This window comes from Aricia agestis, chromosome 2 (genome assembly GCF_905147365.1).
Source record: "Aricia agestis chromosome 2, ilAriAges1.1, whole genome shotgun sequence".
NCBI lineage: Eukaryota > Metazoa > Arthropoda > Insecta > Lepidoptera > Lycaenidae > Aricia > Aricia agestis.
Genome location: NC_056407.1, coordinates 7324291 through 7338608, shown reverse-complemented (window position 1 = coordinate 7338608; position 14318 = coordinate 7324291). Strand labels below are relative to the sequence as shown.

The 14318-nt window shown below is 34.1% G+C and overlaps 1 protein-coding gene across 3 annotated transcripts in view; it reads right to left on the bottom strand.

Moving 5' to 3' along the window:
* The window catches only part of LOC121739343 (lysosomal-trafficking regulator), a 77571-nt gene extending 67515 nt beyond the window's left edge, over window positions 1–10056 (bottom strand). The window contains exons 1-4 of one of the 3 annotated variants that reach the window (XM_042131763.1): window positions 10043–10056; window positions 6275–6376; window positions 5643–5728; window positions 5167–5327 (exon numbers count right to left, since the gene is read on the bottom strand). In XM_042131763.1, the coding sequence (XP_041987697.1) occupies window positions 5167–5327; window positions 5643–5728; window positions 6275–6352 (325 nt within the window). In that variant the 5' untranslated portion in view covers window positions 6353–6376; window positions 10043–10056. The other 2 variants (XM_042131747.1, XM_042131755.1) reach the window with 2 other exon arrangements.
* Window positions 10057–14318: the final 4262 nt, after the last annotated feature.

Here is a 14318-nt window from a genome sequence, read left to right as displayed (position 1 = left end):
AAATAATTGTGCGAGCATCGCCCAGCTCCCATTAATCATTACCCCATCAAAGAGACCTAACAAATGTTTGCGGCCTTTATCAATAACGCGTTAAGAGTTATAAAACATTTAACTATATACCTACATGGTCCTTACTATACTCAGATACTCATTACTCCGTAATACAAATTTACGCATTGTAGTTGCAAAATCCAGTAAAAGTTGAAGTCATATCCAAAACTTACTGCCTCAACATATGTTTATAAAAAAAATAGATCTGCTAAAATATTGTATAACGTCATGTAAAAAAAATTATAGATATATAATTGTTATAAATTACTTTCTAGTAGAGATGTGCCGACTAGTCGGTAAAGCCGACTATCCGGCCACTTTTGTAGTCGGCGAATAGTCGGCAAAAAGCGCCGACTTTTACTTTTTTGCTGTTATTGAAATTACATTAAAGAAAAACCTTTATAATATTGTGTTCATATCACACTCAATCAGTGTTACACATTTTAAAATTAAATGATATTGTGCGTCTGAAATCACTTGCTTGCTTGTAAAGAAATTAATTATTTTTGTAAATATAATTTTAACAAAAAGTGTTTAATTAAGTATGTATTATTAAATCGAGATTTCATGAACATGAAAATAAATATTCCAGAAAACCGTCAACTGTATCTAGGGGGGTATTACATTATCATTTATATTGGATCATTTCTATGATCATATATAGGATCCAATATATATGATCATTTGATCATATCTGCAATCTGCATATTACCAGGCCTGTCCCACTCGCATGTTTAGGTATCGAGCTATAAGTACCCCTTTAAAGGGGCAGATCACAAGGGACTCACAAGCGAGCGGTGACGCGCGCGCAAGATTTTTTCGTCGCATATAATATCTACGTACTGATTTAACCGCTGTGACAGAATCGTTATTAATCTGATAAATATGAACAATTGAAAAAATCAAAAAAATATTTCAATAAAGTAATTTAAGACTTTAAAATTAAAAAAAAAAAGATTTAAAAAAAATACACAAACATAGCAAATAAACCAATTTGTTACAAATAAACCGCATACTACACATAAATAAACACAAGTTACTATGTTTAAGTTGTAAAAAATTCCTGACCAGCTCCTACACTATAATCGAATATATAAAACGTATATCATAAAATATACGTTGGGTTACTAAAATTTTATTATTACTATAAAAAAGTTTGCTATTAATAACTATAGTAATTAAAAGTAGATTATTTTATTTTCTAAAAGGTGACAATCTTGATTTCGTCAGAAAGGGTACCTCTTACGCGATAGAAAGGGAGCGCACAAGTAGGCAAATATAATTGTAGGCACCTAACACTGCGCGGTCGGAATTTGAACTTATACACAACTTGAACTCAAGTGGGTCGGGCTGAGTGAAATCCTTTTTTATAGTTTCTAAGCTCATTTAAGAAATAAAATATTGAACAAAACTGGCAAGTTGACAGGTTTTTATAGCAATTATGCCCTAATAAGTGTTTTTCGATGATTAACGTTGTAAGTGTCCCTGATAAGAATGGCGTTTTAGCGGGGTGCAAGATATGCTCAGCTCATTTGATTGTTTGGTTTTTGGAAGAACACATTGCCTAGATACAAAATTAGTGATTTCCCAGCATCTGCGACAACTAGAGCTGTAACCACGATAGAAAAAGTCACACCTACCGTTCGGTCAGTTAGGCCTTAGGTGTATCGGCTTCCGTGGTCCAGCGTAAGTTTCAACGCTACATAGAGACTGGATCTTACGTTCGGAGACGAGAACAAGGCAGATATCGGGTGACAATGGTTCAGGATGACCATTTTGTAAGGAAACAAACCTTAAGAAATCGACCTCAAACTGCTATGCAGACACGAAACCTGTCGGAACAGGTCCAAGATGTACGTGTAAGTGATTGTACAGTAAGAAGAAGACTTATAGAAGTTAAATTAAACTCAAAAGTGCCTGTAAGAGCACCAAAACTTGAGACAGGACACCGAAGAGCCAGGCTAAGATTTGCGCGTGAACATCAAAATTAGACAAGTGAGTGAAATCTTGTGCTGTACAGTGGTGGAAACAAATTCTGTGTACATTTGGTTGACAGGCGATAAAGAATGTGGATAGATCGTAAAGAACGCTATAGACCATCAAACTTAACGGAAAATTGTGAGTGGCATATGATTTGGCACCCGCACGGAGCTAATGATTATTGATGATGGTACTTTGACAGTACAGGGCTGTAGCACAGACATCCTGGAACTGCACGGTGTGCCTTTTACACAGTTTTAGGTAGCAACTTCAATTTTATGCGCGTCCATAGAGTAAAAAAATCGGGCATTATTACCTAAACGATGCTGGTGTAGCCCAGGTGGAGAGGCCAGTGCGGTCTACGGATGTGGATCCGATTGAGGACGTGTGGCACATAAATGGGTGAACGGTACGAGTTAAAACTCCGGTCCAAAATGTGTCCAGGAGCTCGAGTTGACGCTACTGGGGGAGTAGGAGAATATCCCACAGGAAATGATTGAAAATCAAAATGCAAGCATGGAATATCGTATCCAGGCCCTCTTGAGATCCATAGAAGGCATTACACGCTTTTATAAGAAATGCCATGTATTTCTTTAGTAAAAAATTGAGAATTTAACTTAAAAACTTACTACTGAAATTTCAAAGATTTTCTTAATTTTTGATTTTTGCCGATTTTTTTCTATTTTTCACGTTTTTATGCCCTAAATTTATATAAAATTTATTTTTTAATAATCAGTTAGTAAATAAATAAATAAATAAATATATAAAAAACAGTGAACAATTTTCAAAAAAATTGAAAATTTTGTTATGTTCCTCTAATTTTGCCGGTGTGTTTAGTATCGCAGCATGAGTTATTATTTTGTTAAACGGGTTTCACGAGTTGGACTTCTGTTGGTACTACTAATATATATTCTGTGATAATACATTATCATATTTCATTGATACTATTTTACGTCTTAAGTGGTTTCAATAGAGAGCGCTAACGCTGACAGGTATTGACGTCAGGGTTACTAGATCTCAGAGAATTCGATTTGTCAAAAGACATCCTCATTTTTAATATGGCTTGTTTTTTGTTATTTCAGCAAGATTATCCAAGTATATAATTAGAAAAATAATTACATTACATTATTTGAAACATATTAACGAACAAGAAATTAAAAACTCTTTTTATATTAAATAACTGGCAACACATATTTCTATGACCGTATTGGATCCAATCTCTCAGCAAATGTCAAAAATCTATGATCAAGGAAGAAATGAATCGTATGTCTATATTAAATTATCCAATATAAATTAATATATTTGACTCAATGATCTCGAATCCAATATATATTATGATAATCTAATATCCCCCATAGAAATAAATTAAAGTATTGTACGCGAAGTAAACATCACACGATTCGACACGTTTGCAGGCGGCGTGTGCAACGCGAAACAGCAGAAAAAATGCGTTACGGAAACTACCAACCAACCATGACCGGCCTGGCCGACTAGTCGGCCGATTAGTCGGCTTCTTTGCAGCCGACTAATCGGCTAGTCGGCTAGTCGGCGAAAGTCATGATCGGCACATCTCTACTTTCGAGTAATTAACGTTCACTAGTTTAGCAACTGGCTTGAGCATGTTATGCAACGTCGAATAGCATTCACTAGTAGTCAATCGAGTTGTATTATTTTCCTCATTCCAACAATCGAAGGATGTTATCGGTAGATATCAGTAAACAGGTATATTGCGAATCCAAATGCCACCGGATGTTTATATTACAAATTTTGTGTCTGAAAGGCGTGTCTGTGTACCTATGGATTTTTTGCACGCTGTACGTGCACTTATATGCAACTTGAGATAAACAAGATAGTTCGTAGTTCCTCTGTAGGCTTAGCTGTTAGCCTAACAACTTTAGAAACGGAGAAGAATGGACATACTCAGAGTTTAGTGACAAAACGGCGGATTTCCTTTATTAAGAGCTCACCTGACCTCTAAAAATCAAACATCGTCCTTCTCTCTTCATATGCCAGGTGAAAAAGGACGGCGCGAAATCATCGCCGAGTTAGTTTTACTTGAATAAAAGACGAACTATAATGATTATGAAAAAAGTGTTTTGAGCAAATTTAGGTTTTATCAATACCTTTTTAGATATTAAAAAATATTAAAGAAAAGACAGCAAACTTCGAAGATCCAAGCAAAAATGTGTCTAAAACAAGGTTTTTTGTAAAAAAGAAACTATCGAGCATTTTTTGAGTAATCGTGTTTTCGTCTTGAGCATTTAATCTTTATAAACTGAAGTTACTTGTGTCAAAAAATCAGTTTTCTAGACCTTACAGATTTTGAGATCTAGGTTAATGTATGTAGTCAAGTTAGGGTCATATGGGCTCTTAATCTGTCACTTTATCAATTCTTCTGTAGAAAGAAACCGTTCGTAAGGTGGCCATGCTAAACATGGTGGTGTCGTCTATTTATTGGAACTAAGTTCCTTATTGCGCGTTCGGCGTTGCGAAAGGATTAAGGAGGTTAGACAGAACGATATTTGACCTCGACACTTTTTTATTAGTACCTGCATAATAGAGAGCGAGGCAGAGGGCGTCGGTAGTATTCCCTGGGCGTCAATAGATTTTTTTGCGGTTTTTTTAACGTCTATCTATATCTATACATAATATTATAAAACAAAGTCGCTTTTTTAATATTTCTGCGCTGTTTGATCCGTTACAACCTCAAAATCCAGCAAAAGCATTGATGGTTTCCGAGGTTTTTTTCCCCAAGAGTTATATCACTTCACTAGCGCTTTTAATTTTCTATCGTCAAAAAGTTAAGTAATATAATAATCATTAATCAACAACGCTGTTGAAAAAATTAGAGTCCTACCAAAAATGTTTGACGTTTTTGGTAGGTAGGAGTTTAATTTATATTTTCTATTTACTTATATAATTTTCACTTTGTGTGAAGGAGTTCAATATTTGGTGTCGTTGAATTCTCGAGGCTAAGCGCGACTAGCGTTTTAGTTATGTTTTAGTTATCAGAATTATTCGTAAATCGTACCTCTGAAATAGCGAAGAGAATAAGTTCCGCCTACTTGTAATAATATATATTTATTTCTTACCAAAGTCGTTCACCATAATCTATGATATATCCCATTAACTTACCTGCAGGTTCCTTATCGGGACAGTCAGCGCGGTCTGTCTGGTCAGAGCTGTGGGCGTCATCCCGAACGACAGACCCGGCCGGTGTGTTGATGGAAGAGCTTACCCGGTGCACGCCGCACAACAGCTCGCACCCAACCAGCGTCACCACTCCACTCAATGGACTAATAAAAAAAGATCGGAAATTGAGAAGTCAAAACTTACATTACGTGTAATAGATGTTGGATAGGAACTGAAAGTATCTCCATGCCAATGCTTGTGGCATTGGCATGGAGATAGACGTCTACGGTCTACCTCTAAACGCTCTTACAGACGAACGGCACTTGTCGACTGCAGTCGAGTTTTCATTGTTTGTTCTTACACTTGTCGACGGCTGCCGTCGACGCGTACCACCGACTGCCGTCGACAAGTGCCGTTCGTCTGTAAGAGCGTTTAGAGGTAGACCGTAGACGTTAGAAGCATTGCGTTGTTGTGCTTACCAAAAGTTTATAAGTTTTTTGGCATCCGCGCCATCATTGAACCGAATAATAAATTCTGCTAGGAATAATTCCAACCACGTGGACTTCTGTAAACAAGATTCATATTTAAAAAAAAATTAACAAGCGTTGAATACACAGATTTTAAAAGTAATTTTTTAGAGTGGTTGAATAGCTATGTCCTAACTATGCACTTTCATCTTCAATTTTCGTCATCTTCTTTCATTCAACTTTCGTTTTGGCGCATTCAATAATTGTATCTGTCAACGAACGCAACTCCAACAGTGTCATTTTTGTTCAGTTGCAGTGTCTGCCAGATTATTGTAACATGTGCGACGAGAACGTTTTACTAGGTGTAATATGTGCGACTTATTTGGTCATAAGAAATTCCAGAAAAAAAAAGAACCAAGCGAAAGTTTTGGATACGGTCAGAATGCATGCGTCGCGGGCATGCCTCATGTGCGCTGTTGACTGCGCTATAACTGTGGCTATAACGCATGCTCTTGATGAACAAAAAAGGCACAGTGTGGACATAGCTAATAGAGAGGCTGACGTCAACGCATGCTACAGCAAATTCTTTACTCCAAATTCCAATGCAATGGTCTGAAGTCTGAACATAGATTTAAAATTCGAACCTCGTAAGTGCCTGTTTCAGACTTGAAGAAGTGATCCCAGTACAGCTTGAGCGCGTCCGGCTCCTCTTCGGCGGACATGTCGGCTAGCGGTTACACATCAACCTGAAACTAATTGTAAACTTAATAAATAGCTAGTTACGGCATAGCTCTTAAATTTTAAAGATTTTCTTTACTAACTTAATAGATTTATAACATCATAATATTATGTGTTTAGTGTTTACGTAAAAACTACGAAACGGATTAAGATCCTTGCATTGGGTATTTACATACACAGGCTACTTTACTACTACTAGTATGGTGTTTCCATGAAATTATACTGTATTATACGTATTATCTTAACTATTTACAGAGCCGAAAGTAATACTCGAACCAATATTAAATAATAAATAGGCACAAGGCTGCAAGTGGATATAGGTTTTTCACCATAAATCACAATTATTAACTTCATATTATGGTTATATTTGTCTAGACTAAGGCCTTAGCCTCGTGGTAAGTTCTAAGATGCCCACTTCAAAGAGAATATACTAATCACTACGTTTTAGCCCACTTCACGATTGTAAATTGGAGGAGGAGGAGCTCCTAGGGAAATCAAAATAGAAGTACTTAATTAACGTTTTCTCAGTAATAATTGGTACACATAGCAGTGTCAATTTCAATGCGCATAAATATAATACTTTAGCATTTCAAGAAAAAAATTATGTGCCTCTGTTTATACTTACAATAAGCGCTCACTGCACAAAACAGTAGTCAAAGGAATACAAATAGGATTTGTCTTTGAAGATGAGTTTAAGCATAAATAGAGATAAATTTAAAAACCGGAAAATATTACCACAACCAAACAGTAAATGACCAAAGTTTTAGTACTGTAACCTGCAACACTCACTTTTAAAGTTTCGAAATAAGTACTCAATTAAATAGTTTGGAACACGTTATCAACTGGGCGCATGACAGACGCCGCTAAGAGCAGATAGCTCAGTACTGTCACTATGTATCCTTATCAGAATGGTCATTTTATCATTTATAATTAGCAAGTTTAAGCAGTAGTTATATTAATTACGAGGGTAAACGATTGTTACACAATTTAAGTTTCGATACTTAAGTGCTCCTATTAGATATTAGAAGATAGACAATAGACATTAGACATACATTTACTTAAAGATGTCATTACTCACAAAAAAAGTTTGTGTTTGGTTTAGCAAAATACTTAATATTATAATTAACTAGATGTTCCGCGCGGCTTCGTCCGCATAATTTAGAAATTTCACGGAAACCGTACATTTTTTCCGCAAAAAATAGCCTATGTCCCATTACGTGGTCTATTCTTCATGTGTGCCAAATAAAATAAAAATTGATCCAGTAGTTCTTAAGATAATAAGTAATTTCAAAGAATTTCCCCCGTTTCTTCTACATTTTCCTTTATTTCTTCGCTCCTATTAGTCTTAGCGTAGTAAAATATAGCCTACAGCCTTCCTCGATAAATTGGCTATCTAAGAATGTTTCAAATCGAACCAGTAGTTCCTGAGATTAGCATGTTCAAACAAACAAACAAACTCTTCCGCTTTATAATATTAGTATAGATGTGCCTATAAGCTTTAAGAAGACTTTTTAAAACTAGAGATGTGCCGACTAGTCGCCAGTCGATAAAGCCGACTATCCGGCCACTTTTGTAGTCGGCGACTAGTCGGCAATTTAGTCGGCAAAAAGCGCCGACTATTCGGCTTTTTACTATATTACTATTATTGATATTACTTACTTCTTTTTTTTTTCATTTATGAAATTAAGTGAATTGTTTCTAAAATTAATGGCTTGTAAATAAATTTCTATGACATTTATTAAATAACAACATAAGATCTTCTTCATTCTAAAGATTTATAATAAAAAAATACGTGTGGCACTCGAGGACTGCCGCGGTAAAGCTTTATATCATGACGTTAACATAACCAAAACACGATCCGACACGTTCGCAGGCGGCGTATGCGACTTACCCGTGAATCAGCAGTAAACAAAGCGTTACGAAAACATCTAAAACCATGATCGGTTGGCCGACTAGTCGGCCGATTAGTCAGATTCTTTGCAACCAACTAATCGGCTAGTCGGCTAGTCGGCCAAAGTCATGATCGGAACATCTCTACTTTTAACAGTTATCTGATTAGTTTTTTACAGATTACGTAAATTACTAAACAGTCAAATAACATCATTATCTCAAAAGAGGCAAAAGTGTGCAGGAATGCTAATACTTAGTTGTTTTGCTAAATATGATAGTAATTGAATCCGTAAAACAATGTTATCACTTTTGTTTATATATGTTGTTGTAATTGATAGTTCACTTGCCAGGAGATAGCACTGTTGTCTCAATAAAACATGATAAAGTTGTACTGTATTATATGTGATTGCAGAACATACAGTTGCAAAAATTACATAGAAACAAGACATTTTTCTATGTTTTCTAACATAAATTATAAATATTTTTAAACAAAATTTGTTGCAGGAGGTAGGTATATTTGAAAATATCTAGTATTAATAAATTACACATATTACAAAAAATATGTTGTAGTATATAATAGTGAATAAATCCACCAAAAATTGTAAATACTGCTCCTATAGATAAAACATAATGGAAATGAACAACTACATAATAGCTATCATGTAATGTAATATCAATTGAAGAATTAGCTAAAATTACTCCTGTTAATCCTCCAACTGTAAATAAAAAAATAAATCCTAATCTTCAAAGTATAGAAGGTCTATAATTAATTTGTGTTGTCTATTGTAAATCCTACTAATTTTACACCCAAATCGCTGAACCAATTATGCTGAAAATTGGTATGACGATACATTGAGTCCCAGAAAAGGACAAAGGATACTTTGTATCCCGGAAAAGCGTACAGTTCTCGCGCGATGAACCAATTTTAGCACAATGGAGTTGGAGGCATCATCTAGTAAATAATACAGTGCAAAGTGTATGTGATCACTGCACACTTTATAACTGATACCTTTCAATTATGGCAGTTAGGCAATATCTATGCAATTACTAATACCTCTGATTTTTGATAAAAATTATAGCATGACCCCTGGAAAACCACAGTTGATTCACTGACAGTTCACTTTCATACAATATGTTCTTACTTACGGCGGTTCCCAATATTTGATCTATCTCTGGTTTGGCCCTACTAGAGATAGGAATAACTCACATTAGACATTAGAGACATATATTTTATGTCAATTGTGAGCTATTCCTATCTCTAGTAGGGCAAAACCAGAGATAGATCAAATATTGGGAATGGCCGTTAATATATCAGGCAATGGAAGGTTGCAGATTACAGGTGCTCTGTTGACATGAGAGTTATATTGCCACTTGAATATATACTTAGCTACCTACTATAATTTATTTTGCTTGATAGTTTCAATTTAAATATATGTTATAAAGTCTGCTATTACTTTTATATGAGTATCTTCGTATATCATATAAGGTATTTCGAATTTTTTTTTTGTCACTTTTGTAGATACATTTTACTTCATTAAAATTAAATACAAGTAAGTATATATAATCAAAGTACAAAATGTTGAATGGCATTAGCTCCGTCCCTGTACAATATTTGCGGTAAGGTTATTCTTTTTTTATAAATACGGCCTTCATTTAAATTGTACAACAAATAAAAAAAAAATAGCTACAAAAACTTACTTTCATAAACTCAGTTATGCCCCTTGTAACAAGTGTCGCGAAATAATATTATATAAAGGTAAAAATTAAAATTGTAAATCCTTAACTTTTCACGATAAAATTTATTTGTTTATTTTAATTATGTATTTTTTTATGTTTATAAAAAAAAACGTTGCAGATTCGTTGACTTGTTGTGATTTGGTGACAGTCCACTGACTGGTGACAATTGACAGTCAAAACTCAAACTCAACAGCACAGATTACTTGCTCAACAGTGATAAATCCACATAGAATTAATATCAAAGAGAATGTCATATACTACGTAACAAGAGGTCGGACTTAGAAGAAAAAAAAACATTTATTATTTTTTTAAATTGAAACTAAAGTTAAAATTTTTAAGTGCAAAACCTTCCACTCTAAACATACCAAAAATTAAAAAAAAAAGAGCTCAATAAATGTTTTATTTCAATAAAAATTATTGTACATAGCTAAATAAACACAAAACAATAAAACAAATTTAATCCACAAGGTTTAGGCAACAAATCCGTCCGCTGCGTACGCTCCGATTCCGATCCAGTGGACGCGCATCTTTATACATACACACATAAGTATTATTACTTTGTTTTGTCACACCCTATACATATGACAGCTGAAATCTATCGCGTGGGCTCAGGCCAGCTGTATACCACCTCACTTGATCAGAGGATTTTCCCTTAGTGGCCGCACCTCTCATAATCCCATACCTTCCTTCTCCTCCTCCTTAAATCTCCTTAACAACCATTGCCTGCAAACTAAAATGTTGTAAACTAGTACAGGGACCTAAAAATCTGAAATTAATGAAAAGTTTTTCATTTACTACATTTCCATACGTAAATTATTATAGTTAATAACCTTAACGTGCAAATAATTACTACAATAAATCAATACACACATTTCAACATTTTAGAAATTAACTGCATACATACTGATACATTATAATATTTTCCATGAAATAATTAATTATCTATCTTTTTCATATTATTATAGTTTAAGTTGGAAATTATTATACAAATATGCAAATAATCACTATGACAACTTTGTATTAGAACACGGTATGACATAGTTATGTTTTGCTTCAATTTATCAATTTAAGGTTATATTTACATTTTACAATGGCTTTTTTTTTTCAATATATACCTTACGTTTCAATATATACCTTTCGTTTTTCAATAATTAATCCACTAATTTACAATTTTCGAAAGAGTTGCTATAAAATAATTTTCACTAACTGAAAATCGAACTTTGATTTTTAAACTTCTTCTTCGTCTTTTTTATTAACCAATCACAGTCGATATTGCTTAAAAATTGTACAGATTATCCAACTTGGTTTAGGTGCTACGTTTAAAATTGGAACCCAATTTTTTTTTGTTCGAAAGTTTCACCAACCTGATTATTATGTACTACGTACAACTACATAATAATTCCATGTAAATCCATTGAGGTCATTGATTGTGGTACTATAGACTGGAGAGTTATGGCCACACTGTATCCAGTCACTATAAAAGATTTTGATAGGTACTTTATATTAAATACAGTTTAAAAAACACGTTCTAAATATTATGATTTATATATATTATGTAGTTAAGAAAATTGGAAATAATTATGATGTAGTTATAGTGTGTGTTTAATTTACGACATTACAAGAAACAATCTAATCTATGTAAAGTATTATAATCTTTGTATATGTCATAAGTCGTGTTCGTTTCCTTTATCAATGCACATTGCGCATGCGCAAAGTTAAAAATTAGTGTCAGTGTGAGTGTCATATTCTAAAATCTGACAGAAATTGTTAGTATTATAAATAATATGACACTCAATTATGAAGTTGACAGTCAGCTGCCAAACTGCGAAAAAATGAAACGAACACGGCTATTGTCTGTCTCTGTCAAGAAAGTGAATAAATTAAAGAGTGGCAACATCGTTGTGTCATTCCTTTCAAATCAATCTAAGAAAAATTTTGATTGTAATTTTGAAAAAGTGATTTTGTAATCTTTTGAGAAATAAAGAATCTTTAAACCTAAAACCTAAAAAAGGGATGACATTACGATGTTGCCAGTAGCCACTTTTTAATTTCTTCACTTTCTTGACGGACTATATAAAAAATGCAATAATTCGATTATACGGTTGAACCAATGTGGCTAATTTTAGTCTTAAAATATTCCTGGAAGTCCAGGGAAGGTTTATAAGTGACACGAAGTTCACCGGGACATCTAGTCACTAGTGTTACATATCTGGGAGCACGGCAGTGCTCCAGCCAAGCTTTTTAGCAAAGGCACGGCCGTAGCATACTTTTCTCGAAGCGGTTCGCGGCTTTTTCACACCCCCTTTATCTTCGATGTTACCAAAGCTAGGGAATTAGAATTTCGGTGACTAGGAGCAAGTATTAAAACTATTTTAACCTCCAAATTGCATAACATTTCGATAAATAGTTTAATAGTTACAGATGATCAAAGTTACTACATTTTGTCACTCACTGACTGACAGATCATCAAAATTCTAAGGTACTTCTAGCAGACTTAGAACCTTGAAATTTGGCAACAAGGTAGGTCGTTATCCACAATGAAAGGAAAAATTATGAAACTGGCCAAGTGCGAGTCGGACTGGCGTACATAGGGTTCCGTACCGTAAATTTGTATGGGAGCCCCCCTTAAATGATAAGTTTATGTACTTTTTAACCCCCGACAAAAAAGAGGGATGTTATAAATTTGACGTGTCTGTCTATCGGTCTGTCTGTCTGTGGCATCGTAGCATCCAAACGGGTGGAGCGATTTTGATCTAGTTTTTTTTGTTTGAAAGCTGACTTAATTGAGAGTGTTCTTAGCTATAGTTCATCATCATCTGCCTGCTCCGTGCTGAAAAATCGCGGTTCATCTGGTTCTTAAAGGGCCGATTATCAACTTGCAGTCGTTTGGTGGGCTTTATTGCATTCTAGTTCGTGACATTTATGAATATTTACACATTAATCGAAAGTTGACCTGGTGCTGCAGCATCACCTGGCAGTCACCTAGTAATAATATCAATAAATTTTTGCATACTGCTGCTGCAGCATCACCTGGATTCTATAGGAGTCGAGCTCCATATTATGAACCCAAAGTGGAGGTTTCATTTTTGGACTCATATTGACGGTTTCATCCAAAAGGACATTCCTAGATGATATTGGGATATAATATGGTATCCTGTTGATAAGAATTATTCTGCACTATAACCAAAACAAGTTTAAAAAGCATGAAATAAAATTAAATTAAGAAATTTAAAAAAACCCCCGCCAAACAACTATAAAAAGTAATGAAATAATATATTTTACTGATTTTAAGTTGAAATAATTCTTAAATGTAAAGTGATATTTTAGTCCATAATTGTTGTCAAGGTGTGTCGGGGAACCGCCAACAGTATCTTTTGCATTTTGTATCGCCATGTCACTGATTGTCTCGATTCGGTTGGCTGAGAACTGACCCTTCAACTATAATTTTATGTGAAATCAAACATCTACATTAGCGGTCCCCCAACGCACCTTGACAACAATTATGGACTAAAATATCACTTTACACTTAAGAATTATTTCAACTTATAATCAGTAAAATATATTATTTCATTACTTTTTAAAGTTGTTTGGCGGGGTTTTTTTTTTAAATTTCTTAATTTAATTTTATTTCATGCTTTTTAATTTTATTTTGGTTATAGTGCAGATTTTTTTTTTCATATTTAAATTACAAAATAAGGCTTGGCTTGAATGTGATCTGAAAACTTTTTACGACAGATATATTGCATGGCTATGCAATATTTTGCTTGGCTCCTTTTTACATTTAATATTTTGGTGGGATTATGAATTTATAACACCTGTTATTATTTAAGTACCCTCTCCCTGAGAGCTACTTTGATGACCAGTGAGAGCTGAGAGACGCTCACTCCTTTTTTATTAAGGAACTACTTATTTAAGAAAATACAAAAAATAAATAAATGAAAAACAGGGTTTTGTTATTTTAATAAAATATGATCATCCAAATAATATTCCACAATGCAGCCGGAAACAGAATCATCGCCACTTTCTAGGTCCATGTAGTTACAGCAGTGGTATCACAGTGAAGAGGCACTTTCATTTCATCTCATCTTCAATATCCTAATAAAGGGTTACTTCCCACTCCTTGTATTTATTTTCAGTGTTTTTTTTTTCAAAATGATAGTATTTAAAATTCTCCCAGTCATTTCGGTTATTTCGTTAAATGCTTTATCGCTTATATCTTTTAACGAGCAATTCTTGTATATCAATATCGGTCTCGATATATCGCGAAAAAAATATCGATATATCGGTCAAATTTTTCGACCAATTTGCAATCAATTTCTGCAA